This window comes from Dermacentor variabilis, unplaced genomic scaffold (genome assembly GCF_050947875.1).
Source record: "Dermacentor variabilis isolate Ectoservices unplaced genomic scaffold, ASM5094787v1 scaffold_12, whole genome shotgun sequence".
NCBI lineage: Eukaryota > Metazoa > Arthropoda > Arachnida > Ixodida > Ixodidae > Dermacentor > Dermacentor variabilis.
The window spans coordinates 59,399,169-59,424,376 of NW_027460280.1; the positions used below are offsets into that span (position 1 = coordinate 59,399,169).

Sequence of the window (25,208 nt, forward strand, 5' to 3'; positions counted from 1 at the left end):
GTGTCGCCGAAAGCCAGGCGCGAACCGCTGCCATTCATTCCTCCTTCGCTCTGAGCTTCTACACATTAGACACGGCCTGGCCCTCTGCTGTCGCTTCTGTAGTTCTGTGAAGGATCTGGGAACATACAGCGAACCCCCTCACATTCTCTGCTCTACGGGCATCATTCGAGTGCTCAGCTTTCGGCAAGGTCACGATGTTTCTGCGACCGGTGAACTGAGTTGACTGACGCGCGCGTCAGAGGTTTGTGATACCACGTGATCACCACCTTTGGTCTCCATAATGTTACAAGGAGTCATAATTAAACGTTCATGAGGACTCCAACCAAAAAAGTGCGATTTATCAGAGTCTTATGTTAGGAGATACAAGCGTTGGGGCACGCAAACCACCGGGCGCACAAAAAAAGAAAAAGAAAAACCCAAAGCGAGCACAAAAGAGCGCAAGGGGCCCACAAGGGAGTTTGCATCCCCCAGTGCTTGGGTGCGGCTATCGTCCACTAACCTAAAATTCTCTATGAAGCCCGACATTCCAGCGCCACCTCGCCTAGGGATCAGCGAGGTGGCAGTGGAATGCAGCTTCATGGTAAGCCTATTTTCCTGGTATGCTTGTCTGACTGGAAATACCAAGGAGAAAAGGGGTTCGTGGATTAGGGGTGACAGTGTCGACCCTTAACACAGGAGGCTAAATGGTCGTGCGTCGCTTCTTGGTCATGGTGCGCAGGCCGTGAAGTACCCATACAGGGGACCGCATACCTTTGGAATGACTCATCTATGTGTTTTGTGGCCATCTTCAAGCCTGAAGCTTCGCTGCACCTGGCAGGTGTTTTCAAGATAGTCGCTTTAGAATGCGGCAATGTTAAATTAATTAACTTCAGTCATACTGCGATCGACGGGTAGACAGCTCTTCATTAAAGGAAACCAAGGAAAACTCACTGTGTCAGTAATTTAAGTGAGTAGCATAACAACCGATTTCGTAGGAAGATTGCTTTAACCCGTCGGTCCTAGTTCCGTTGTGAATAGTGTAGAGCTACATGAAGGTCAGTGCACACAAAGAAGCACTGTCATTGTAATGATATCAGTATCAAATTACATGGTGCAACATCGGAGTATCATTATTCTCTCGTGCCTTACTTAAGACTCTGTAGAGAAAACGGCATTCAGTCGCTAAAAGAAAAAAGAAAAATCGTGATGGCAACGTTGAGCCACAGGCGTGAATAGGAAGCGCCTGACGTAAAGTGCGCCAGGCGAAAACAGCACTAGCAACGATGTAACACTCGGAAATGTCCCGCGCGGCATTTCGGTAGCTTCCACGTAAGAACCAACCTAATCAATGAGGAAAGAGAGAACGTATGGCAGGTCGTCGCGCGTAGTGCGGCAACCTTTAGAGGAGTTAGGCAGCACCGGTGCGGAAGAGGGGCCGTTTGCGAAACACGTCGAGGTGCAAGAACCATAACACTTCCTCCCTGGATGTCGTCCAAAATTCGCCGCCATTGACCGGCTTGGCACGCGTTCGCGCTAGCAAGTGTTTCCTCCGCGCGGCGGCTCTTTTTCTCGTGACGAGGCGCCGCGCGCGTACGTTGAACGAGGGGGCCAGCCGCGTTGGCGTGGCTACACTGCCATTCACCTCAAGCGCCACCAAAAAACTGATAGTCGGCGTACCCAAATATAGCGCGGCTGCACAATGCGTGCTCGGCCGCGAAACGCCGTGTTTACTTGCGGCTCGCCGAGGTCGCTAGCACCGGACCGCTGGCTTCCGCGACGAAGCCCCATGCACGGACTCCGGGCGACAACAGTGGCGGCCGCTTTTGTCGACACCTCAATGGGAATCTACTCTCCGCGACACGCTCAAGGCAAGCGGGGCACGCTCCTGCCGATGGCATGACCCCGGCTCAAGGGCTCCGGTGGGGCTGTGCGTGCCAAGCACGCATTGCACCCCCTCATTCTGTTTTGCATCCCCCCGCGGCTGTACAGCTCAGTTCGGGGGCTTGTTCTGTCGCCCTTTTGCCACCCATTCCTCGCTGGCAGTGAAACAAGCTGTCGTCTGACGAAGCCAACAATGACGTAGTGACGTAGTAAAGACATGCGTGGGCGCTCTGCGGAGAAGTGCACGAGGGGCAAGACGCGAGCTCTCCTGTATATATAGCTGCGCCACTGTTCTTTCACACCACGCGGAGGATGGCATCCCTCTATCGCTCGGGGCGTCTCAATCTGGCGGTGCCCTGAGCGTTGACGACGTTACAATTAGGTTCTGCCGCGCCCCCGCCCTTGGCATCGGTGAACTCGAGGAAGCGGCGAGAGAGCCCGTCTGGCGGCGCTGCTTCATTTTTATTTCGGCGCGGCCAGATTTCGAGAGTCAAGCATTCCTAGTGCCGAGAGCGTGTCTGGCTACCACTTTACTCGGGATGGAGGCGCTGGTAGTAATCTCACCCCCCTCCCGCTTCAGCTTGCGTACCCGGTCGCGTGCGTGCCCACGGAAGTCGGCGAGGTCGCCACGGTGGCCCCTGCTTTGCGCAGGCGTTTGTGTATAGTTCGCCTTTTACAGACCAATTTGTGCCGAACGGCAAAGAATTCCGGTAAATGGGGGCGCAGCGGTCGTTTTACGCACTGCCGTTAACATGCAAACAAACCGAACCTGTACCGCTGACAGGTACCACTAGGAAGCCGCCAAAGCAGCCAGGAACACCGCTTTACGACGCTGACTTCGCGCGCTCTTTGGGAGAAATCTACATTCGTGAGAGCGCCTCTGTCGGAGCGTGGACCGAGAGACGCGGTTCCCGTGAGGCTCGCATCTACGGCACCGCGTCGCATCAATCAACAGCCGCCTGCAGGCCAAATAACGCGTCGAGGCACTGCATTCGCTACGGACGTAATGGCGCGGAATTTCCCTGTCAAGGTGCCTGATAAAAAGCGCGCACGGGTGCTCGCCGCCGGACGTTGAGAGTGTTGCGGGCCCAGACTGCTCCCCGCGTGTAGCGTATATACGCGTGGCGAATCACCGGTTGGCTCGTGCGCCCCACAGGGGGCGTCTGCATGCCTCGCGAGCAGACGCGAGGCATCCAGCAGTAATCTTCGCAGTGCTGCGCTTCTCTGGGCGCCCGCGTGCCCTCAATGGAGCGCAATGCAGCCATCGACGAAACAATAAAGAGTCCGACGGCGCGCATAAAAAAAGGGGGCCGCCCGAAGAGAAAGCACCAGTTCGGCCGTCAAGGACGTTGTCGCTAATCCTCGCGGTATATTGGTTTCGTGACGTGCGCCAGGAGTGATTTTGAAGAATTTTAACGACCGTGTTCGAGGCGCGAACGACAAAGCGTGCGCGATCTAGCCGCGGTGGTCTACGCACTTGAACGGAGGCTTTTTTTCAGCTTCGGGATCCGCTGACCTGCGGCGTCACGGGCGCGCTCAGCCAGGGCAACTGGGGGGCGGGGGGGGGGGGGGGGCGACGCCGCCATTCAAAAGCTCGTTAAAGAAGAGCGCGTGCTATAAAAACGGCGCGCAACGTTGTTGGCGCTCTCGTTGAGGGCTCTCTCCCTTCTCACCCGAGCGCTGAAAATTTGCGACCGCCTTGGCGCGTTGTTGTTTATCGCTTCTTCTTTTTTCTGCATCCGTTCTTTGTTTAAAAAATCAAATCGGCCTCGCGAATGAAGCATTCCTACTCTGTAGCTCAGGGATCAGATTGTAGTGATCTTGAGACGCCTGTATCGTTTCTACACGGCCCGTGTATCGCGGAGACAGATCTGACTCGACAGCACGACTTTGCTACAAGTGAGCGCGGAGAGAACGTCGCCTCTGTAGTACGCGTTCAGGTTGACTCCAATTTGCATGCGATACTAATCTGGCAACGCAATCGCTCTGTCCTGCGGCTCTACAAGCGGCACGTATTCTGTAGATGGGTCGCCTGCAGTCTATACAGGGCACCTTTTCATTGTACGTGCAAAGATGTTCGAGCTTTCGGCCGGCACTCATGTTTTCTGTGCATCACAGGCTGCCTCGAATTCGGACTTCGGTGAGCGCGCCCGCCGCGGTGCGCGCTCATCGTCTCGCCCGAAAGGGCGCGCGTACGTCGCCCCGGGGGTCGAGAGACCGATGTTCGCTTACGCGCGCCAGTTCACTGTCTGGATGTGACGCCCCTGAGGGGGCAATGATGCTGACGGCGGGTTCGAACGCCTCTGCCGCCGAAGCGGCTTTTGACCGCACGGCGGAGATGTTGACAATCGGCGGAAGTCTGCCGCCGAGTGACTGGGCGATTCGGCCCCGTCATCAAGCATTGTCGCCTTACGTGCGGCACTGCGACAGGTGGCGCTGAGCTGTGAGGGCAGCGCCGAGTGCATCGCCGATATTACTGAAAGAGGAGGATTGATTAATGCGTGGACGGGTGCAATGAAGCGCACAGCAGGCGCTTCGTTTCCCTGTGCTCGCCGGCATTCTTGCAAGCAGGCGTCACGCATAACGGCTCTATGTACATAGCGCACGACGGAAGCAGTCGCACTACTTGCATGAACCCCTCCTGGGAGTACCCCGAAGTGCAGGAGGAACGCTTGTCTCGGCTTGGCTAACCTCATTAGGAAAAATGAAGCGGTTTCAGTGGTGCGTGATTGGGACACGAGAAGAAACAATGAGGGACGCCACGTAACCGCCCTGCATGCAGGCTTTGGTCGTAACCCAGTTTCATCCTGGGTAGACGCGGTCAAGGTCAACGCCCTCGCACGGCGTGGTTTCGAATCGACCCAGTCGCCCTTGAAGAGCGGAGGCTCGCGTAGTTAGAGAACTTCGAGCGCAGACACGTAGTCCCACCGCTTTCGGACTGTGTACATTCGTTAACGTCCAGTGCGGATATCGGCCGATCGTGACGCGTTTTCCATTATTGCCGAATGACTATAGCGTGAGTCGGCGTTGCCAGAGAGCCTCGCGACACGCGCTGAAAGGGAAATCGCTAGTTTCAAATCGGAGCTTTCTAAGATATAAATGCAGCCGCTTTCAAAGCTATACCGATCAATTGTCTGCAGATTCAATTGGTAGGCTTGCCTTATATAAGAGCCGTCGGCTTGACTCAGTCTATTCCCACGTTTGCATTCAGCTTCGCTTATGATTAATTGAACAGCACACATGTGCATGCTAAGCAAATATGAATTGATGAGCCACTTCATATTAATCACTAAGTATAGACCCTTTCGCTGTTTACAAACATAGGCCCTGGACGGCTTCCTGTTTCGCTCATTGACGTAGTCCGCTAAATCTAGCGAGCAGGAAAAGCATTGACGGCTATATGGAGTAACAGGAGTGCGTTAAAATCTAAGCCCGTAGATTTTCAACAATTTTCCTCTGTGCATAACAACAATTTTACAAGTCAAGGTTGCCGTAAGTTATACGAGAAATTTTATGTATTAATTTATAGGCGCAACGCGTATGCCTTTTATCTCAAAACTTAAAAATAGACTTTTCGCAAAGGGGAGGAACTTAAAAACGCGCTTTGTGTTCCGGTGCAGCGGACTGCTAAGGCCCGTCACCGGAAGTTTCTTGGGGCCGCTGTCTCGCTGCTGTTATCGCGCGAGTGAAACCGTCTATATCTCTGTGGAGCTGAGGAAGGGAGCCTACGTCACTTATGACGTGCAATCCTAACGTGCATTATACCTAATATACTATATAGCAGCTAGTGACACGTGGCACTCACTCCCGGCTGTTAACACATTGGTGCTCCAGACCGCGGTTGCCACATCATTGGTAGCTGGTGGATGTATCTATACGGTGGCAATGAGCGATCTCTGTATGCTATTGGTCAACGTCAAGGTTCTCTCTTTCGGCAAGGTTTGTGGAAACCACCCGTCGTATCGTTCTCATTTCGTTTTGCGGTAGCGTTATAGTTAAAGTCGGCAACACAGATGTGTGGGTGACGTCTTCCGCGAGGACACGACTATATGTGTAGGGAGCGCTGGTTGGCTTCTGCTTGTGCATGGACAATAGTTTTCTTTTTCTTTCTAGCAGATGTTTGCAGCAGATGCATGATATACGTACTGTCGTTTTCAGTGTGATGCACAAAAATGCGATCTTGTTAACGGCACGTCGAAACAAGCCGATGGAACATCAGGTGACGCAGTTGGACCACCGCTTTCCTGAGGTCGCTATAGACAAGTAAGAACGTCAGTGGATACTACTATCGCAGTGCGTGTCACCATTGAGAGCGTTTACTGTCAATTTCAAGTTCGTCAAGCTTCCGTTGGACGCTCTTTAACTCACACGCGCCGACCTTCTGATACCTTCGTGTGTGTTGAGTCCTCAGCTGATTCCTTTCCATCACGGTTGCTCCTGTTTCCCAGATGACAATTTCATGCAATGGTTTATTTAGGCAGTCTGCTGAGTATTCTGACTTTTCTTAATCAAATCTATGGCCCGTTTAAATACAGCCTGTAGTCGTATGACCTTATCTTTTATGACGGTTATAGGTGCTCTATACAGAACCTATAAACAAATGCGTCAGTCTACAGACCACAAATAAGCCGTGCTTTCTATAAAAGCGCGGTGGGCTCAGACATGTTCGAGAATAGGCCGATGGAGCTGGTGCACATGATTGACTGCACAGTTAAAGAGACTTCCGCCGCCTTGTGAAGTCGTAGTTCCTTTGTAAACGAAAGTGCTAGTCAAAATTTGTATGGACTAACACAACAAACAGCCTGTGTGGACTTCTATAGAAGTCCATACATACTGTTTGTTGTTGAAGTCTGTTTTCTTTATGAGTGGTCTTCGGCGGCCGCGGCCGGTGTCTTCGTCCTGCCGCCGGTTAACTGGCTCTCTCTACACTGTCTTTTGTGCCCGAATACTTTCGTTGACGGGCCTATTCAGAAAGATGGATGGCGCGCCAAAAACCGAGAGTGGCCGCCGCGAGCTGAAAAGGGCTCGTGGTGCTCCTCGGTGTCCACCCACGTCGGTCAGGCGGGCAGTTCCTTGGAAGCAGTCGCGCTGGTGAGGGACCGCTCCCAGAGCGGGCAAAGCCCACGCCGCCGAGGCAAGGACCGGCGCGTTAACCCCGGGCTGGGCCGTGCTGCTGCCGAGCCGGCGGATGTGGCGCCCGCTCCGTGCGCCTTCCGGCGGCGCACCGCGCAGCGGCGTGGGAGCCCTCGCTGCGGAGCGACGACGGTTGGCCCCGTGGGGAGAAACCGGGGCTGCGTCACGCGCGCGCCTGCGAGCACTCCCTGGACGCGATTACGCGGAATTTGCGCGACCCGATTGCTCAGAAGACGATCTCGTCGCAGCAAATGTATGCACATGTGCGCAACTCGATGCGCGACCTCGTTTCTTTGCGTCGTATCCTGGCGCAGCACTGCCCGCTGGGAGCCTCTGGGAGGGCGAATGTCCGGTGCTAGCAAACGCACGGGTCAAAATCAATGATGCTGAAAAATACTAGAAATTTAGAATTGAATGCTGCGAGCTGCGTTGATTGCCGAGTCGGTGCTTGTGAGTACAACTGTTTTGCGTTATTAGTTTACGTCCGTTACGGTTGACAAATAGCTTCCTCGCAAGCCTGCAAAGGACACCTTCGACTTTAACGTTCGAGAACAAGCGCATGCTCGCCGTCTCCGTTCATCGAATTTCTTACATGCATAGGAGTTGTATGTTTGCTGGGTACTTGTCACTCTCCCGGTGACCTGCGGTGACCGTGGTAACGAAGTGGCGCGCTTGAGTCGCCTCGAGAGGGGACAGCTCTCCGGGCGATGACGAAGCGAGCGACAAGTATCCAGTACGCTGTGCGCGCGTGCGTGATCTTCCGCATGAACGAAACGCGTCTCTGCGCCGCGCGTGGGGGGTGGCACGGAATGGGTGCCTTTATGCAAATACGTCACGTTCACCGCTCAAAGGCGCACCGCGCCAGGCGTGTGCGCATTCGGCGTCGAGCTACCCGTCTTCCATGCTGTCGTGTCTGGAGCACCGAGCAGACTTGGGCGTGCCCACAGCAGACACGCGCTCGGTGAACACTGTTTCCAGGAGCCGCGTGCGAGGCCGCGATCCGATCACGACTGGCGGAGCGCGGGCTCCGGGAAAGCGCCGAGGCGAGGGTTCCGCTACCCGGAGTATCCTCTCCTCCGGCCGCTGTGCGATAGCTACCCCTTTCGGCACCTCGTGAACTGAGTTCGCCGATCTGACCCGCTCACTTTCTTGCTCACTGGAGCTTGTGATCCTAGCGCATTTACGTTCTCCTTCGCAGCAGACTTTCTTGTCTGCATGTTTTCTATTTTGACTTAAGCAGCATCACACGGAGCACATTTCCGACGTTTTCTTCGGCCTGGTGTCACCTCGCGTCGATGAATTTCCGAGCGACATATGTTTAATGCGGTATACAGAGAAGCACGCTGACGGTTCGTATTTCGACCTAAAAACGGCGTGACAGTCATGCAGAGATAAAATGGGCGCGCAATAGGGCATCGACATGCCGAAAATACATCAGAAATTCCTTCCATGCGTTCTGGCACTTTACGTCCACGCGTTCGGGTGCAGCCACTATTAGTTCAGTGGCGGAGCTGAGGCGGGGCATGAAGCATTAATCATCCTTAGCGCTGAGTGTGTAGACGATAACACGTGTTCCTTTGTTATGTAAACAGAGTACAGAAACAACTGGCGACGGCGCGAGCAGTTGCGAGTTTTTTTTATATGTAACTGGTGCACATCCATTGTTGCCCGGAAAGTGAGACGCAGGTGCGTGCCTGTCACCGCGCGCGTAGCAGCGATGAGGTCACACTCTCATTAAACTTGTTCAAGTGTGACAACGTTGTGCTCACGCTCCGGTGCGCTCGCTGCTCACCGCTCTGACGCATACATTGACACCCATAGTAGGCAACCGCGCTGCCTTTCCCAGCGCCTTCTTCAGTCTTCCATAAATAGCGACCGCTTGAAAAAGAAGCAGCAGACCTGTCGTGGTGAGCCTTGATTGACGGCACTATACCAGAGGTGGCTGAGTAGGTTTCCGCGTGCTGTAGAAGATGCACGGTGAGCGCTCGGTCTGAGATATAGCCAAGTTGTTGACCACGTTACCCAAATACGAACGGATTGAAAAGAGGTGTTCCCAAGCTAATCGAGCGGCGCCTTCAGCCAGTCCGAGGAGTGCATACCGCCATTTCTGCAACCAAAATTTAGAACGGATGTCTGAATTAATGAATGAATAAATTAATTAATGCAGCATTCATTAGTACAAAGTGGGCGATTGCGCAAAATGCGGTAAAAGTAGGTATATCAGTTGACGTCGCTATTATGCATTTTCGGGCTTGACTGCAACAAGTGCACGCTACATTATGTGTTCAACATGCTGATTGTTTTGTTTCCAAATGTACTTATTTGGTGCACGCCAGCCAAGATAAGATTAAAATATGAAAAAGGAGCAGCTGGTATCATCTACTGGTGCCAACGTCCCCTTATTTATTCTTGTGAATAAAAGAACAGGCTAAAATCCCTCACAAACGCAAATGTACTGAACGGAAGGATGCACCACATAACAAGGTTAACATGGCCGTTTAAGCTGCCTGAGTAGAAGTTGCCGGCAAAATTATCGGTGGAGCGTCTGGGGATTCATTTGAAGGGTATGCAAAAAGAAAAAAAAAAGAAGGAGAGGTCGAGAAGGGGGGGGGGGGAAACGCTGATTACAAGCAACAACGCTATCGCAAATCTCGCAGCGTCACAGGTTCCTCTCTGTGCTACACGCGCTATGTAACGCAGTAATCAGCGTTAGCATGGCTAGTACTCGAGCAACGGGAAGCAGCCGAGATCCTTCGTGAATGAGGCTACCGGGCGCCCACAGTGAGCAGCTTGGAAGGGCCGCACGATTGCGTTTGCGCAACACTATGTCCGTGCCACCGTATATATTTAAACGCTTTGACGGCACACATGCTGCGGTTGTATACGTGAATTTGCGCTCGTGGGCAGCCACCAGCGCGTCTCGCAGTCGACTGTGCCTCAGGCGCGTGTTTCATCACCGCCATCCGACAGGCACAACGCCGTCTCGATTGGGCGGCCTTCAGACAAGAGCAGAACGTTGGAAAACGGAGTGCGTCCGCGGCACCATTAGTACGGGGGTTCTGGTACGATTTAACCGATTTGAAGGGCTGACGATAACATTAAGTACGTTGTGGCGTTTCGTTAGAACTTTACTGAATGTCATGGTAGAAGTACGGAGCGAAGTTTGCTCAAGGGGCATTCGGATCCGCTGTTTCTTCCTCGAAACCGACAGCCTATAGCCGCAGACCATGATGTAAGGACAATCAGCGGTCCAGTGTAAGAGCAAATTTTCTTTTAAGAGTTTGGAACCCCTGTCTTAGCGCGCACTGGAAAACAGCCACTGTAAAGACAGACGGTCCTCTATACTCCAAGTGATTCCGCATGGAAAACCCCCAGTCCCAAATGCGGCACCAGCGCGCAGCCCTCATACAGCTGCCGCCCAAAGAGTGCTTGCCTTTCGAGGAGCCATGTCTTAACGGCTCTGCGCTAGCTGACCTTGGTTGTCTGCACGCAAACGCTGTTGCTGCGGTTCTGAGGCGCTCGCGCGCCACAACCGAGACGAGAGCCTCGCCAGCAGCAGCAATGGCATTCCAAATATTCAATTCACATTCTTTTCTGCTGGAAAAACAAGAGTTCGGCTCCGCTGGCCCAAAAACCGGGAAGGTGGGGAGGGAGGGTGACAGTTCAACCATGCAGCGGCCGAGCCAACCCATCCCTGTAATTAGCAGGGCTCGCTTCATCGGTGGCGGGTTCCCCAGTGAGCGCTGCTAGTTGCCGTGCACTAGAGATCACGCACAGTACAGCGCAATGCGTGCGTCCAGGCACCAACAGGTGCCCCGCTCAGGTCGCCCCCCCAACGCGCTCACAGCAGCCCCGTGCCCCCCCCCCCCCCCCTCCCGCTTCTCCTGACTTGGCCTCCTCCTTTCTTTCTCTAGGCCGCCCAACAAGCGCTTTCCTGTCTGGTGTTCTTGTAATCAGCCGCTGAGGGAAGTTCCGGATTTGTGGCGCGTCCCGGCTAACCGCCCGCCTCTTTTCTTTTCTTCTGATGCAGCTAGAGAGGACCTTCTCGGACTCCGAGTTCGAGGACTCGGTGGCCTCTTACATGCAGTCGTGGCTGCCCAATGTGCCAACGCCGTCCCAAGATCACTTCAAGTCCATGACAGTGAGTATGCATTTTCCGCTCAGAGCGCACCCCTTATGAACCTCTCATACAGCTTCGCGACACGTGAGGAATCAGGAAGCGGACCAAATTGCACGCGCACATCTCTACACAAGTCAATACGCGTGCCTCAGTTTTGGCCCATTTTTCCCTACTCTTCGTCTTTGCGTGACTGAAGTTGAGAAAGAGGAGGAGTGTACAGACCTGATTTACGTGATATGTCATCGAGTTTGCTTTTAAAGAGGCACAAATTAAAGTCAGGTCAAGCTTGTCCTTTCCGCGCGTTGAACCAATGGCTGAGATCCCGTCAATTTTGTTCTTGTCGGCGGTTCATCCCGCGGCTTCTCGCTTGTACTGGGTCACTCAGTGCAGTGAGATACATCAGGAGGAGACACAAACCCCGGAAGAAATTCGCAGTCAGGCACTTTGACCACGCAAGCGTGGTATGACAGCGTCTGGTCGGTTGTGCATGCCGGCGGCGAACAAAAGGCGGTTCGAGGAGCGCTCCGCGGGCGCGTCACAAGTGGCGCCTTGGCCAGAACTGGTTCAGCCCCCGCGAACAGGTGCGCGGTCGAGCCCGGCCAAGCCGGGACGCGCTCGTCGAGCCGCCCTTTGTCTACCGAGAGGCTTCTCGCGGCTCCACACTCCAAGCCCAGCACTTGTGCCGAGGGCTTTGGCGGGCAGACAAAGAGAAACGTCGGCACTTCTGTCTTTCGGCGCCACGGCCACTGACCTCGCGCTGTTCTTGAGCATCGCCGCGAACCGCACTGAACGTTCGCTCCTACGCACTGTGCTGCTAACGGCGCGAGATCTCTGGCGCACAGGTATCTGTCAAGACAAGATGCATGCATGAAGCGAGCAGCGGGCGCCCTCTCCGGCACGACGCTACAATGCGCGCCCGTTTGTACGATGCGCTCCCCCGGCGAGCCTGGTCGGTGTTCGAACCTAGCGGGAGACGAGCTCGCCTCGGAAGCCGTGGAATCCCCGCTCGCGGGGGTCCCCTAATAGGGGACGGGGAGTGGCACTGAATAGCTTCGTAGCGGAGGGGGCCGTACGCACTTGGACGAGAACAAGACGTCGTTCGGCTATCACACCGTTGACAGCGCGGCAATTTGTTGACACCGGTACTACTGAGGGAGCCCGCAAAAGTCACGGCGATCAGTGGAGATAAAGTGGACAGATAGAGCAAGGCCCCTGTCGTCTAAGCCGCGCTGCGTGAAATCCGCTGCCCCAAAGGGGCCTGTCGTAGCGAGCTCATGCCGCTTGCCGTTTTTTTCCCACGCGGTTGTGGGTGCCCCGAGGCGGTCATACCGGGCCGGAACAATGGGCCGGAATGCAGGCCCCGTTTTGTTTCTGTCTCCCGAGGGAGGGCGACTCTTCCCGCCCGGTGTCCCGGAGAGCGCACCCCGGGTGGCCCCACTTTGGAGTCAAAAGGACGCGAGGCTGGGTGGTGGTCAAGCGAAGCCTGTGCATTTCGCTGCGTCGCGATTAAAGATCAACTACTGGCAGCAGCCGTTCCTGCCAGTGGATATCGCTGGCTTGCACACTGTAGTCGCGATGCTGATTTCGCAAATTTCGCTACGCGTCGAGATCTGAATATCGCGTCCTTCCTAGTCTGCACCGTCGCCTGGTTAGCGGACAAGTGAAGGCGTCAGTGCACACTTTCATCCCGAGAAGCCGAATGCTCGAGATTGCAAAGGTAATCTCCGAGTTTCTGTCCGTGTAGTACGTTAGTGTGCGCGGCACACAGCGTCTCTTTGCTGTCGCGCTCGTGTACAGCGAGGGCAATTTAATTCGAATGTGGCTAGTGGTTTGAACGAGGCTGCTAGCCGGCCGTGCAGAACTGCATGCGACGGCGGCCCGAGAGGGGACGCGCTGTCGGGCCCAACAGCAGCCGGCGCAGGTGACGCGCGCGAAAGGCCCGGTTTGCCCGAGACGCTGGCCGCTTGGAGAGCGTCCAAGCAGACGCTCGCCGAGCGGCACCATCTCAAGGGACCCTCGGCCAGCAGGGGCCTCGCTTTGAAAGACAGTGGCCCAGATTTATCGTCCTATACGTTACGGCCTGGGTGTTGTTGTACAGCCGGCCGTATTTCACCCGTATACCACTACGTCCCCGTTTATCCCCTTACCAAATCAGATTAGAGGGACCCAGGCGTCTGCGGCTGGCGGCCGCGGAATAGCAGCAACATGTGGCTAATTCGAGACGAGAGATTCATAAATCGCCGACATCCTGCTGCGAGCTTGGGCTACAGGCGCACGCTCAAACGGCGCATCGCCACCATCGCGCTGCTGCGAGCGCATAGCAGATAGTCTTCTTTAACGAGGCGGTGGTTTCGTTCCCTTCGTCGTCGGGACGGTTGCGACGCTTTGCTTTGCGGACAATTCCCCGCCATTCTCAGTCTATGGGCTGCACCAGAAGTGTGAACCAAAACAAGTTTTCGATGTGCCTGGCTGTTGTATTGATTTCCCGATAAATATGTGCCTACGCAGTCACGTGCCAATTTCGTATGTGTTTATCTCATATTGCAACGACGGTGGAATGCTGCTGTTGTTTTTTTCTCTAAAGATACAGGCTACTGAATGCTCCTTGTAGAATTACTTCTATTTAAAGTAACTTTGCCAATTAGTGGGGCGTATAGGTAGGTTGCTACATGTTTAGAAGCTGGGGCTATAAAAGCTGTCGCGAACAAGAGCTTGGAATGAGGGGTAAAATTTGAATCCACGCTTTTGGGGAACGCTGACAAGTCGCTAGTAAGGCACGTTCTCTATAAGAAAGCTGCACGTTTTAAAACAGAGTGGATGCTGCGACAATGAACAACACATACGCCCGTGGAGTGTAGACAAAAAAAAAAAAGAGAATGTACGGGCTTTATTCTTCTTCACTACCCGCCGTTTTTAATGGCAGTCTTTACACTAAAACTTCACAAAAATTTCTCCGAAGTATTCATCTTGTATTTCGACAAAACTTAGGCGTGTGTAGTCTTTTATAATTTCTACTAATGGGACATCTGATGGTGTCAACAAAGTGGAGGGCTGCAGGCAAATTTTGACCACGGGGCGTTCTCCATATGTACCCAAATCGTAGTGTACGCCAGTGTTTTCCCGCACGCGGCGTTCGAAACCGCACTCCTCGATGGTGCTCAGTCTCTGAACTCTGTATCGCCATTGAGCGACCGGTGCGGAATCTAACGAATCTCTCCTCTTCGCAGAAAGAAGAGGCGTACAAGACGACGTTCGGCTACGTGCAGTACTACGCCGTGGGGCTGGAGCAGGCCGTGCTGGACCAGATCTTCCACAACGGGCCCTTCCACCGGCTCTTCCTGGAGATCCAGCAGAACCTCGGCCAGCTGCTGTGCGAGCTGCAGATCGGCATCGTGCACTTCAATGTGGCCAAGAATCCGGACGTGCTGCGCGACGTGATGTCGCACGAGTACCGCGACATCAAGCAGGACAGCCAGCGCAACCTGCGCGACTACATCATCCTGCGCGAGTACATCCGGCTCACCCGGTACATCTCCGAACTGTTCGCCTACCTGCGGGACCACTCCTAAGGGCGCCGCCGCGGACGCTCGTGCAGTGCCGCCCCGCCTCCTAATTTATTCCTATTTATTAATTTATTGACAAAGGAACACTCGCCGCCCGTGGCGGAACCCGTGGTGCGGCGTGACTTGTGTGCGCGCGCCCCAGCGCCGCCGCCTCCAGCACCAAAGAATTGACACTTCCTTATCGGACGGACCACCAGTGCGCGCCTGTCGTGTGTGTGTGTATGCGTGTGTGTGTGTGTGTGCACGTATGTATTATGCCTGCGCGCGACCTTGTTCCCCCGTTGTAGTTCTCGTCAGTAGGTTGTGTCTAGGTAAAAGAGCAGAAAAAAAAGGGCTGAAAAAGAAACTAGAGCGGGATCTGAAATTGTCAGCCCTCGCAGGGAGGTGAGATGTAAAACTTTCCTTCAATGTCCACTTACGGGTCGCGTGTAACGACCCAGAGTTGCTACCGGCAACGACGTACTCACGGGCCTTGCTCTTAAAGGTTTACAATTGCCAGTTTTTAAGCTAGCGTGCACAAAGAGCCTACGTCTATTCGACGTATTTGTCTCCATTATAGGGCGGTCATTTTATTGGCGTCATCTGATTTTAGATAACTTGCTGGAGCGATATTTCTTGAAAACGAGGTTTTAGCGTCAAATCTCATGGCAGAGACCTGACTTGAAACTTATTTTTTTTCCCCCACTCATCATTCACTCGCTGTTATTCGCTGCTCTCGCAGCAACAGAAGACATTCCTGCGCTGAAGTTGTAGATATAAGAATGTTTGTGGGCGTCTGTGCGTGTTTATGTGTATAGTGTCTACGGTGAACTGTCCGACAGCGCGATTCCCCCGTTCCGGCAGCAATGGTCACGCACGCTAGTCTCGCACCTGTACTCGCTGCAACGTGCACCCTTCCGACAAGAGACTTGTCTGGAGAAACTACCTCAGTCTTCGCGTGCGGCCCGCGCATGCGCCGAGCAGCTATTCCCGCACGCCGTCGGGCACCGTAGGCAGGCAGCGCCGCCACGTGCCGAAGCCGGTGGCACGTGCACAGTGTAGTCGCCGTGTGTCGCACATCGCGAGTCGCTCAGTCAAGCCGCCTGACAGGAAAGAAAAAAATTATACCCGTTTAAAAGCAAACGTATTCAAAACATGCATCTTTTTTTTTTTTTCTTTTTTTTTTTTACCACGCGTTCAGTCAAAGAGAGTAATCGGGCATCACTCGTCCTCGCAAAGTATAAGGCGCCCGACGCTATAGCTTCATATAGCTGGCGCAAGAAAGGCAATGCGCGTGTAACGCCGACTACGCGTTCGTTAAGTGTGAAAGAGCGGAGGGAGAAGATGGGGGGTGGGGATATGAGCAACTGGGAGCGATCAATTACAGCTTGCGATAGCTCTCCGAGAGCCTGACTTCGGTGCCAGTAAACGAAACAAAATACGATTCAGCGTCGCAGTTTAAAATCGCGAGTTCGTTTCCGGAACAGAATAATGAACGTAACGCTGTTCTCTTTCCTGCTATTCATTTAAGCATATACGCATGCGAATACCTTGACCGCATGAGAACGCTGCTCGGAACCATGGAAATCATAGAGCCCGACCAAATTTAGACGCCTAATTATGCGTTTACTCGAGGAAAAAAAGAATACTAGACTATGACTATCTTTGTTGTTTAAAATTTTGTTTCTCCCTGTTGCGGAACAACTAGCGTGGGGACAGTCCGGTGCTTTTTCCATGTCTTTTACGCAGCTTGTGTCGGGAAACCAAGCGGCAGCTATTTATAACCGGTACCCACTCACAACAATCTCGTCACACATATATGAAATAGTGCTCGCATCGCCCGTTGGTCACATGCAGGCTACGTTGTGCGATCCCACCGATGCTCGAAGAATAAGCCAAATGAAGAAAAAAGTAATCAACATTCAGGCACGAGTCGGCAAGGCACAGAACCGTCGCTGGCTGCGACAGCTTGGAAGGCGGGAACAACAGGCGTATCGCGCACCCGCTCTGGCTTTAAGGCTAGCATGGCTGCAAGTAGAGGGCGAAATCGACCTGTTTTCCTAATGCTTTTTTTTTTCATCCCAGTTTCTATAAGCTACACGTTCCTCAGCAAAATAAAATAAAAAACAAATAAACGTGCAGATACCGCTTCACCTTACCCGGTTCACGGCGGCCATTGTGCGTGTACGCCATAACGACCCTGTTTCGTGAACTGCTGAGCACTTTGCTTCAATAGAGTATAGGAAAATCGGTTTTCGGAGCTTGCAGTTGCTGGTGCCAAACTACTCCAACCTGTCCACAGCGTAAAGTCATGGTTTGCCGACAGTGTCATGGTGGGAAGTTGTAATAGAATCGAAGAAAAAAAAATCAAGTAGGGGAGACCAGGTTTCATCCACGTCGCAAGCAGGGCGCGCAAACGGGAGCGCAAATTGTGGACAAGTTAGCGCCCCCCCCCCCCCCCCCCCCATTTCTTTGTCCGTGTATACACTTGAACCATTGGAACGGTACTACATTCGCACTGTTACCCGGGCGACGGAACTGCCACACATACACTATTGTTTTGCGGTTGTGAACACTTGTTCCGCGTAGGGAAAGCAAGGCTGCTCCTCCATGTTAACCCTGAAATTTGAGCCGAAGAGTTGCTTTGTATTCTTTTTTTTTTGTCTTTCAATGTTCACATGCTGCCAAGTTGCAGCGGCACCTTTGTCGTTCTGTATTCTATTGCCCTCCCATTGTTATTTAATACTCATCGACACCATGGCATGTAAAACATACATTGATGTGTTATTTCATTACGACGGAATTTCTGGTGCTACCAGTCTTATGTTCCATCTATTCAGTGGCGTGTGACGCTCTACTTAAACCAGAGAACATGCACGAAAAACATGTGTTATCCTGTTTTACTTTTTTTAGGCTCGCTGCAAATGTTGAAATATAAAGAAACATTCTTTTACGCAGACTAAATGTGTGTTTCGGCGGTCTGCGTTGTCGGGGGGGGGGGGGGGGGGAGGGGCTTCATCAAAAGTCTGTAAAAAATAAAATTACGAATGTCACATCTATATGTCAGCCCGTGCAGAAGCTCCAGGTCTCTTTTCCTGGCATGCAGTTTACGTCTTAGTGATATATCCAGAAGGTCGTTACGGCTTCCTGAGGTAAAAAAAAAAGAAAAAAAGATAGAGGAGTAATGTAAGTAAACCCAGGTTTGATATCTACTTTCCTCCTTTTTCTAGCCATGTGCAGGTCACACAGACAAAGTTGAAGGGAGGTCGAAAGAAAATAAGCGCAGAGCTCTGCATTTATGCCTCCTTTCCGGAGCCTCCTCCGCCGCCATTCACGGCGCGAGCTGAGCGTGCCGCAGCCGACGACGCAGGTGACAGAAACGCGTGCTCGTTTGGCTCCGACATGAGCGCGGCGGCGCTTCTCAGCCGCGCGGCGGAGGAGGAGCGCGGCGCGTCTCTTCTTTGGCGCACGTTGTCTGCTGTAAATAACCCGCAGCCACAAAGCGAACGAAGCTCGTGCGGCTCCGTCGAGAGGCGGAGAAGCACCTGTACATATACCCAGTTCAAAGCGTTCCAGCCTCGAGTAATTAGTTTTTTTTTCCTTCGTGGCGCATTGAGGCTGCCTCCATGTGATGAGTGCTTCAAAATAAATGAAAGCGTTTTATTTGAGAGGCGCCGCCGCGTGTCTGCTTCTTGCTCGCGGTGTGTGCGCGGCCCAGCGCGCCGACGCAGCTGGCGGCGGTGGGCCCACTTGACACACATCTCGCGCCTCCTGGGCCGGAGAGCCGAACCGCGGGCCAGACAATGCCACATTAAACACGCGATCATTCCTCACCGCTATGAATACGAGGGCGGAACTCGCCTAATACACTTCAAGCGCCTAGCCGAGCGTGGTCACAATGGCCCCGGACGGGCGTCCGACGTTATGGGAACCGGCCTTTGTCAACCGCACGAGCCGGGCCCGCGGTCCAGCGGGCGTTAGGGATTCCTCCAAGGCCGAGAGGAACCTGCTGGCGCCCATGGCCGCACCGAAGACGGCGCGCGCGGGGGGACGACGCGCTGATTAATGACGTCGCGCGGTAAAGGCGGGAGCAAAGACAAAGGGGCCGGCCACTGTTGACAAAGGAAGGGGACCGCGGGGAGTCCCACGTGCGTCACGTCCGGGCCCCGGCGCGATCAGAACAGTCGCCCTTCGACCTTCGCCGCGCACGCAGCCTCCTCCACGGGATGCGCCGGTCGACCAGCGGCGCGCTCTCGGGGCTGACTCACGGGTGGTGCCCTTCCGCGGACCCGGAAGCAAGCTGTAGGTACACACCAGCGCTTCAGATTCCGGCCGACGATGCTTGGGCGTCAGCGGCGCCCGAAAACGCGGGGGCCCCGACGTCGGGGCGCGCTCCTCCAGGCATGAGTGTCCGCGCGCCCTGAAGGACGGCCGCGTGCGCCGTGACCCCCTCGCCGCCTTCATTGCTATTCCTTCGCGGTGCCGTCTTGGCGCGACTGGCGGCTGATACCGCGTGGGTGAGCCCGATTGCGATGACGTGGACTCTGGGCTATGTGCTCGCTATAAAACGGCTTCCTTTCAGCAAGGGAGAACAGAGCGGGTTGACATCACCTGGAGGAACCGTTCCGCTTCTCTGCGCTGCTGCCGCGTGCCGTGAATCGTATGTATGTGTACAGACACGACGTCGGCCATAGTTTCGTATCTCCGAAAGGGACAGCGAACGAAACGCTCCACCGCCGTCTTTTGCTTCCCTTCAGAAGTGAAATTTGTGGGGCCCACGCATTAACCGGCGTTCCTTCTTTTGTTCTTTTCATAGCTTTTCGTATAAAACAGAGACTACAAATGCTTAGCTATAAGTAACTAACCTTAGGCCGTTGAGCGAGGCAGGACATTTATTTATTAAACAATTCTCAATGCTACAATAGAACCGGTGTCTCGCGAAACCAGCGGCTTTCATGCTTTCAAGACATAGCAGTGTGGAGGGTGAGGGGGATAATGTGTCACCGCTCGAACATGACAGTGCACGATCCACAGCTTGTTATGAAGTCTGTCCGACGGCCTGCTCAACGCGACGCTCTGCCAAGCACGTGATGCGCGCTGCATGCATGCACCCACGGCCCATTGTCGCCGCCGACAATGGGCCGGCTGTACGCCTTTGCACCGCTTCTTGTCTGGCGTTCTTTATTTCCCCCTGCCGCCACACTGACTACATCGCTCTCAAAGAGCGCGGCACACAGGCACGCCGACTGACCTGACGAGGCTCCGAGAGGCGGTCGCACAACGCGGCCCTTCGGAAGGCAAGAGCGGCACGACGCGTCTGCATACGGCTCGCTTTCGAGCTGCTCTGCACGTGAACGCTTCTGAGCTACCGAGCTCATCGCATGTGCGGAAGACTATACGCTCCCGTTTGGTTCAAGTACATAAGAAACAAGTCGGGGCCGATGTGCGCGGACTCCAGGGGTCGCCAACATTCCGGACAAGTGTCTCGTATAGATCACTTTGACGACGGCCATTCACGGCTGTTTGCACGTTCGCATTCCGCTGACAGCAACAGCTATACATTGAGATATTATAAATTATCAGTAAGTGGCCTGTTCACATAGGAGAGCCGCAAAGGGCGCATATAGTCACTTTGGTTGAAAAGTTGCTGTCTTAGGTGGGCAGCCCGCTACTGGATTTTTGTCGCTCTCAAGTCACTCAGCTACTGAACAAATCAGTGGAGTGATCGAAACGAGACTTCGCAATAGCAAAGCGGTGCGAGTGCTTTTTTTACATCCGTCATTTTCCAGCGAATGGTATACCACGCTCCCATGAGCTCACACGACGTATGCCCGCGGACGCGGTAGGCCAGTGGCTATGTGGCCTTGCGCTGCTGAGGTCGTGAGTTCGATCCCGGCCGCGGCAGCCGCATATTGAGGGGGCAAAACTTTAAAACAGACGCTCGTGTACTCCTAGGTTTAGGTGCCGGCTAAAGAACCCCCTGGTCAAAATTAATCCGGAGACCCCACTGTACGGTGTGCGTCATAGTCAGATCATGGCTTTGGAACGTAAAACAGTAGAATTTCGTTTTGATTGATATAAATGACACGGGTACATAGCAGTCTACATAGGCGCCTTGTATTATCTGTTATGACAATTGAACTTTTTTTGTTGCAAAAGCATACGCGAGTGCGCAAACGACACGGACTTTGTTTTTGTTTTCTTCTTCTTTTAATGGAAGGGAAACAAGGTAAGATGACTCGCGGATATCATTCATCGGTGTAGGGAAACATCGAGAATCGCGAGTCACTTCCTGCGTCTTTCCATAGGCCCCTTCTTTCATCATCATCATCATCATCATCAGCAACAACAACAACATCGTCATCATCCTGGTTACGCCCACTGCAGCGCAAAGGCCTTTCCCATACTTCTCCAACTACCCCGGTCATGTACTAATTGTGGTCATGTTGTCCCTGCAAACTTCTTAATCTCATCCGCCCACCTAACTTTCTGCCGCCCTCTGCTACGCTTCCCTTCCCAATTGGAATCCATTCCGTAACTCTTAATGACCATCGGTTATCTTCCCTCCTCATTACGTGTCCTGTCCATGCCCATTTCTTTTTCTTGATTTCAACTAAGATGTCATTAACTCGCGTTTGTTCCCTCATCCAATCTGCTCTTTTCTTATCCCTTAACGTTACACCTATCATTCTTCTTTCCATAGCTCGTTGCGTCGTCCTCAATTTAAGTAGAACCCTTTTTCGATAGCCTCCAGGTTTCTGCCCCGTACGTGAGTAGTGGTAAGACACAGCTGTTGTAAGCTTTTCTCTTGAGGGATAACGGCAACCTGCTGTTCATGATCTCAGAATGCCTGCCAAACGCACCCATTCTTATTCTTCTGATTATTTCAGTCTCATGATCCGGTTCCGCGGCGGTCACTACCTGCCCTAAGTAGATGTATTCCCTTACCACTTCCAGTGCCTCGCTACCTATCGTTAACTGCTGTTCTCTTCCGAGATTGTTAAACATTGCTTTAGATTTCTGCAGACTAATTTTTAGACCTACCCTTTTGATTTGCCTCTCCAGGTGGTCATTGAGCATGCATTGCAATTGGTCCCCTGAGTTACTAAGCAAGACAATATCATCAGTGAATCGCAAGTTACTAAGGTATTGTCCATTAAGTCTTATCCCGCATTCTTCCCAATCCAGGTCTCTGAATACATCCTGCAAACACGCTGTGAATAGCATTGGAGAGATCGTATCTCCCTGTCTGACGCCTTTCTTTATTGGGATTTTGTTGCTTTCTTTATGGAGGACTACGGTGGCTGTGGAGCCGCTATAGATATTTTTCAGTATTTTTACATATGGCTCGTCTACACCCTGATTCCGCAATGCCTCCATGACTGCTGAGGTTTCGACTGAATCAAACGTTTTCTACTAATCAATGAAAGCTATATATAAGGGTTGGTCATATTCCGCACATTTTTCTATCACCTGATTGATAGAGTGAATATGGTCTATTGTTGAGTAGCCTTTACGGAATCCTGCCTGGTCCTTTTGTTGACGGAAGTCTAAGGTGTTCCTGATTCTATCTGCAATTACCTAAGTAAATACTTTGCAGGCAGCGGACAGTAAGCTGATCGGTCTATAATTTTTCAAGTCTTCGGCGTCCCCTTTCTTATGGATTAGGATTATGTTAGCGTTTTTCCAAGATTCCCGTACGCTCGAAGTCATGAGGCATTGCGTATACAGGGTGGCCAGTTTCTCGAGAACAATCTGCCCACCATCCTTCAAAAAATCCTCTGTTACCTGATCCTCCCAAGCTGCCTTCCCCCTTTCATAGCTCCCAAGGCTTTCTTTACTTCTTCCAGCGTTACCTGTGGGATTTCGAATTCGTCTAGACTATTCTCTCTTCCATTATCGTCGTGGGTGCCACTGGTACTGTATAAATCTCTATAGAACTCCTCAGCCACTTGAACTATCTCATCCATATTAGTAATGATATTGCCGGCTTTGTCTCTTAACGCATACATCTTCATCTTCTTTCATAGTGCTACTTTAGCTGTTATACGTATTCCAGCTCATTTTATAAAGCCCGCAGATGGCCACACTGCTAATCGCTAGCCCGCTCTAATATTTCAGCTGGGAAGTTCACCAGGACAGAGGCTGTGCTTCCGAAAGTGAATAAATGCCGAGCAAACCTGCCTTTGAAAAAAAAAAACTGAATAAAGCGGAACCGAGATTGTGGACCCTATGGTTATGGGGAAAAAAGTACAAACGGTGCACACTATGTACAGGACTGACTGTGGTAAGGTGCCTCGTAGCGAGAAAGAGTTCCTCATTCGAGAAGACTCCACCTGCCTCATTGCAGGGGCATCTCTGCCATTACGTCTCAGGTTTTGACCTGCTAGGCTATTGAGTTCACAGAATTCACACTCCGACATTCAAACGAAGAGGACTATTAATATTTTCGTCTGCAGCTTTGAAATGTGCGTCCGGGAGAAAAAGCATCTGATAGCATCTCGTGAACATGCTGGCACTTTAACTGAGGTAAGCGTCCCCCGTCGCCACATTTTTAAGTTGAATTCTCGGGTTCTACGTGCCAATACCACGATTTGATTTTGAGGAACGCCGTAGTGGGGGACTCCGGATTAATTTTGACCAGCAGGGTATCTTTAACGTGGCCCCTATGCACGGGACAGGGGTGTTTTTGCTTTTCTGCCCCATCGAAATGCGGCCGCCGCAGCCGGGATTTGATCCCGCGACTTCGTGCTTAGCAGCGCAGCACCACAGCCACGCGAGGCGGGTGTCGTCGCATTTTTGTTGAGCTGATGAAAAAGGAAGGCAGGCTGTGTGCACTCGTAAGGGTATTACTTAATTTTTACCTATAATCTTCCGTCAAACACGCTTTTGGCGGAAGACGATTCATGACGTCTGCCGACATGAAGCTCATCTGTACAACGCCATACACTTTACTGCGGCGTTGGGTATACACCGGCACTGGGGATCGCTTTTTAAGCGTTCAAACTCTTGCTGCAGAACAAATCGAAATTCTTACTGAAGAACAAATCAACCGAAACAAGGCTGATAGAGGAAATAAGGAGACGATTGCAAACTGCAGCTATCAGCATTTCAACTTCTCGCAGACATCGAATGCAAGGAGCGTGTCTCAACTACTGCAACATCCTGTGTGGTGACAGAAGTCAGTGTGTCGCTCTCAGCAGCGAAAATGATTATGAAAGTCACCCGGTGCAGCCTAAAAATACTTTTCATAATGCACTTCGGAATGTATATCTGAGTTTTATTCTTGGTTATCGAAGAATCGTGCAGAATTTATGTTCATGACTTACCGCTTTCTTTTACCGCTGTGGTCCGGTGAGCGACATCTTGCTTCGGCAGCGAGGTCTGGGATGAAGCAGGATAAGGTCTTTTTCTTAACTGCTAAGGTCGCACCTCTACGTGACATGACCAATGGTGCAAACGGTCATCGCCTAAATGTAAACGAAATGCCAATAAGGCATATTGACGCTTGACCGTCTCACCTGATGGTATCACGGAAGCCACGTCGATATCTTGCATACGCAACGGTGCGCTCTCTGCGCACATACTAGATGACTTAAATATTAGCTCAGCCGCCGGAACCAACGGAACCATACCAATTAGCCCAGCTTTCCACCTCGCTACGCATGCACTGTCGAGACGAACTGCCATGTGGTAAAGCTGGCCTTTCTATTTGCATGTTGCACTGCACCACTCCTCGATGTTGCCAGCGAGTCAATCAAGCTGTGCCAAGTTAGCTGTAATGGAAGATAGAACAAAGAACGTAATTTTTTTTTCGTAACAAAAATTTTAATGCATTAGCGTTCTTAGGGTATACTTCACGCACTTTCCGAGATCTATCTATCTATCTATCTATCTATCTATCTATCTATCTATCTATCTATCTATCTATCTATCTATCTATCTATCTATCTATCTATCTATCTATCTATCTATCTATCTATCTATCTATCTATCTATCTATCTATCTATCTATCTATCTATCTATCTATCTAATTGTTGTCCCGCCTACCTGGTTCACTGTGTGCTCTGTGCGAATACACAGTGCATCGCGCTGCTGTGCTGACGGAAAAGGGTGCGAAAGCAACCATCTGGCCAACCTGTGTCACTGAGTATATGGTAATGCGTATATACGCGCCACTTTTCAAGGAACCTCTTTCACGCCGATCATGGGTCACTGTGGGGTGCGGGACTGGGTAGGTACCTCTGTTCGAAGAAACTTTGACGCCGACCAGGAGTACTGGGCATGTGCCACTCGGTATATGCTGGTCTTCAATGAACTTCTTTGATGCCAATTTGGATCACTGGCTATGTACCAGGAGGTGTGCGTCGCTCTTCAATGAACGTATGTGACGCCAACTTGGGCAACTAGTTGGTAACTAATGAAGATATTTAAATAGCAATGAGAGAGTGGCCAACTCAGTACACTGAAGTAATGAGCGACTTTAATGCAAAAGTGGGGAACAAGCAGGCTGGGGAACAAGCAGTTAGTAACTACGGCATCGATTCTAGGA

General features: G+C 52.3%; 1 protein-coding gene across 3 annotated transcripts in view; it reads left to right on the forward strand.

Moving 5' to 3' along the window:
- LOC142566165 (uncharacterized) overlaps nucleotides 1–15,767 on the forward strand; it is a 151,144-nt gene extending 135,377 nt beyond the window's left edge. For all 3 annotated transcript variants that reach the window (XM_075677013.1, XM_075677012.1, XM_075677011.1), the window contains 2 exons: nucleotides 11,024–11,134; nucleotides 14,341–15,767. In XM_075677013.1, coding sequence (XP_075533128.1) covers nucleotides 11,024–11,134; nucleotides 14,341–14,682 — 453 coding nt within the window. In that variant the 3' untranslated portion in view covers nucleotides 14,683–15,767. The remainder of the gene's footprint in view (nucleotides 1–11,023; nucleotides 11,135–14,340) is intronic.
- Nucleotides 15,768–25,208: the final 9,441 nt, after the last annotated feature.